The 3221-nt window shown below is 42.7% G+C and overlaps 1 protein-coding gene across 1 annotated transcript; it reads right to left on the bottom strand.

Annotated features, from left to right (window-relative positions):
- Window positions 1–1347: 1347 nt before the first annotated feature.
- On the bottom strand, window positions 1348–2704 carry LOC125530511 (F-box protein At2g26160-like). The gene has a single exon (XM_048694896.2). It carries the CDS (start codon window positions 2702–2704, stop codon window positions 1547–1549), a length of 1158 nt encoding a protein of 385 aa, XP_048550853.2. The 3' UTR covers window positions 1348–1546.
- Between the last annotated feature and the right edge of the window lie 517 nt (window positions 2705–3221).

Genomic DNA, 3221 nt, shown 5'->3' with positions numbered 1-3221 from the left:
GACTGGGATGAGTGTCGGAGACAGGTTCACCGTTTCAGGGTAACAGTTACAAAGGGTACACCACTAGGGCGGAGGACGAATCTAGATACGCCCGCTATCTAGCGGGAGAGAGAAGGGAGCGTTGGAGGAACCGCATGAAGACCAGTTTGATCGCGATGATGCTCATCGTGATGACCGCAGCTCTCTTCTATGTGATGGTAGTTTAGATGATTGATATCGACTTGTAATGCGAAGACAAACTCGATATTTGCGGTCTCGAGACTTGTAATGTTTTATCTTTGTTCGGTCTTTTGAATTCGGAGACTAATATAATGAATTGTATTCGGAGACTAATCTTCTATTGTATTCGATGAATCTGCTGTTGCTGTGTGCTACTGTCTATATTCTGTCAAATAATATATTTTGTAACCTGTGCAAAAATCAGAAAAGTAAAAAAAAACCAAATATTCATACTAATGGCGCATCACCACAAGGTGCGCCATTAGTATGCCAAAGGATACTAATGGTGCATCAAGACAGAGTGCGCCATTAGTATGCCAAGTATACTAATAACGCATCTATCCGCAGCGTGTCATTAGTGTGCCAAAGCACATGGTTAAATATGGCCCCTCGGAGGCACACTAATGGCGCATGGTGTTATATACTAATGGCACACTGGGTGGTGCGCCATTAGTAAAATTACTAGTGGCGTGTTACTAATGGCGCACCAGTGATGCGCCATTAGTAGGCAAAACTGGTGCACCATTTGTAGGCCTTTTCCTAGTAGTGACAAGTGTACATATACATGAAATTATATACTTAACACGCAGCGCATGATTCTGTTAGGTGAGACCAGGAGTTGAGAATTGGTCAGAGTTCAGCCTCACCTCAACTGAGGTGCGACAGTTTATGGCCATAATTTTGATGTGACATATATTTGGTTAAAATTCTACAAGATCACAATCAGTTAATACAATCCAGTGCATAAATTGTATGTAGCATAAAGTACACATTTGGACAAATGAAAAGGGGGAAGTAGATAACCAAAAGGGCATATAGGAATTCCCTACACGACCTTGCTGAAAAGGAACAATTACACTCGCTGAAAACTGATGAAATGCTCATGTACCTTTATGCTACGCTACACCACCTGTCTTTTTATTTTTTATTGCTACTGAGGCTTCTTTGTAAAACTTGTGCGCGTCAATAAATTACAGCTGTGTGCATCATGATAATGGAGAGGCTGGGCCTATCCACTTTTTGGAGAAAAAAATCACCACCTGTAGGAAGTAGCAATTATCTACATGGCAGAAACATATACGTGCAGAGCTATCATTAACTCCCAAGTCTGTTAAAAGCATAGCCACACAGATAAAACATCAAGTTTCCACAACGAAAGGTTTAAGCATTCGATTACATGAACCCATTATTGTCACCAAGTGACTTAAAAGTGCACACTATCATATACTAATTAAGTCCACACAATAACATATTAGTAAGATAAAGATGAGGAGAACCCAGGCATGTTGGTTGACTACAAAAGACTAAAAAAATCCTTCTGGGTTGATCATATAGCTTCAGAAGGAAAAAACCAGGTCAGGCCCCACTGACCAGCTTGCCGTTGCGGTACTGCAGGATTCCTTGAATGCAATGGCATTATCATCCCACTTCTCACGTTGTATATGCCAGCGTCGCGAAGAGGTTCTGCAGAAGACTCTGGACAAGGATAATCGCAGATGAAGTAGATGCAGTCCTCCTGGGATCCACTGCATTCTCCAGCAGGCAGGGACTTCGAGCTTTGCTTACCAAGAAAGAGGGCATGGCCACCCAAATCACTCACCGTTCTCCACTGACCCGGGTTAGTGCGCAAGTCTGCCTCAAGGACATTAAATCCAACAGTGTGAGAATTCCTAAAACCCTGTGAGTGTGTAAATCTTTGCACCATCAGCAGCCTACCACCACATTCCACTAAATACTGGCTGAGTCCATAAAGCACCTTCCTAGACAGGTATTGAGGCGTTCCACAATCACCACCAGAGTCAATTACGCATTTCATCTTTGGATAAGTACCAAGGTTCTCACCAAAATCAACGACGAAAAGCTTGAAAAATCCAGATACCACGTACAGCCTTCCATCCAAGAATGCAAGGTCCACTAATGTTGGTGGCTCCCCCAGTGCAGTACGTATACCTCTGAATGAGTAAGTGGTGGCAGGTGGTTGAACGACACAAAGATCAACAGAATAACAATTGCCGATGATCAACGCAGCAGCAAGGGACTTGGGTGATGATTCCAGCGGCGAGGGCGCCACTAACTTATAGGAAACTGGATCATCAGTATATTCAGCATGGTTATCTATCTCGCGCTGCCAAAAACTGGCAAGATTAGGAAGCTCCAGTGTGCTCTTGGAAAAAGGGTTCAGCAATGAACACGCACCATCACAGCTCATGAGGAATAGCCTGTTATCAATGGAGCCGTGCCAACGAGCACCATCAGGTAGAGGCATGCGGTGAACCTCACTGCCAGGGATGCTGAGGAAGGCTCCATCGGTGAGGGTGAGCCAAGGGAATGGGAGGGGGAGATTCTGCAACATACTATTAGAGCGCCATGGTTGACAGACTGCTCTCAGACGAACACGGTCAGCTAGGGAATCGAGGCGCTTTAGGACAAGGCCCAGGAGTTCGGTAGGAAGATCTGACCAAGGTCCAAACTGTGCAGCCTTCATGATGCAAGTCTGCAATACAGGACATAAGATTAATAGATAGTACAATAAGAAAATTGTAATGCATATGCTAGCTGAACTACTCTAATACCTAAGGCCGTCACAAAGAAATAGAGATGACGAGGAAAATAGCAAAAACAATCTATAGAGCAGAAACAAACTACTCCATCCAAACATATGCTTCTTTAACTTCAAATCAATTATATACATATGCTTCTTTAACTTGGTAACAGATGCAAAAGCATGCAGCAAAGCACCATCTATTTATGTTATTTTGAGGGAAAAAAACACCATTTATTTGTTATGGTAAATAAAGCAGCATGATGATCATGTCCCCTAATACCATCAACAGAAGCACGATTCATGATCATGAGTATGGTGAACTAACAAGGAATTCTGTTCTTAATTTCTCATGTGGAATTGACTAACTTCAGTGAGCTACTCACAGTAGTCCTCTTTCTTTTAGATGAGAAATCCAGAGAGTGTTCTTTTAAATAAGAAGGTATATGTTGAACAAATA

Source organism: Triticum urartu, chromosome 7A, assembly GCF_056163025.1.
Source record: "Triticum urartu cultivar PI428250 chromosome 7A, HENAU_Tu73, whole genome shotgun sequence".
Lineage (NCBI taxonomy): Eukaryota > Viridiplantae > Streptophyta > Magnoliopsida > Poales > Poaceae > Triticum > Triticum urartu.
Note: the sequence above shows the minus strand (reverse complement) of the source record. Positions and strands in the feature narration are given on the sequence as shown.

Excerpts from the sequence above, each read along its gene's own strand:
- LOC125530511 (XM_048694896.2), bottom strand. The coding sequence starts at position 2,704 with ATGAAGGCTGCACAGTTTGGACCTTGGTCAGATCTTCCTACCGAACTC.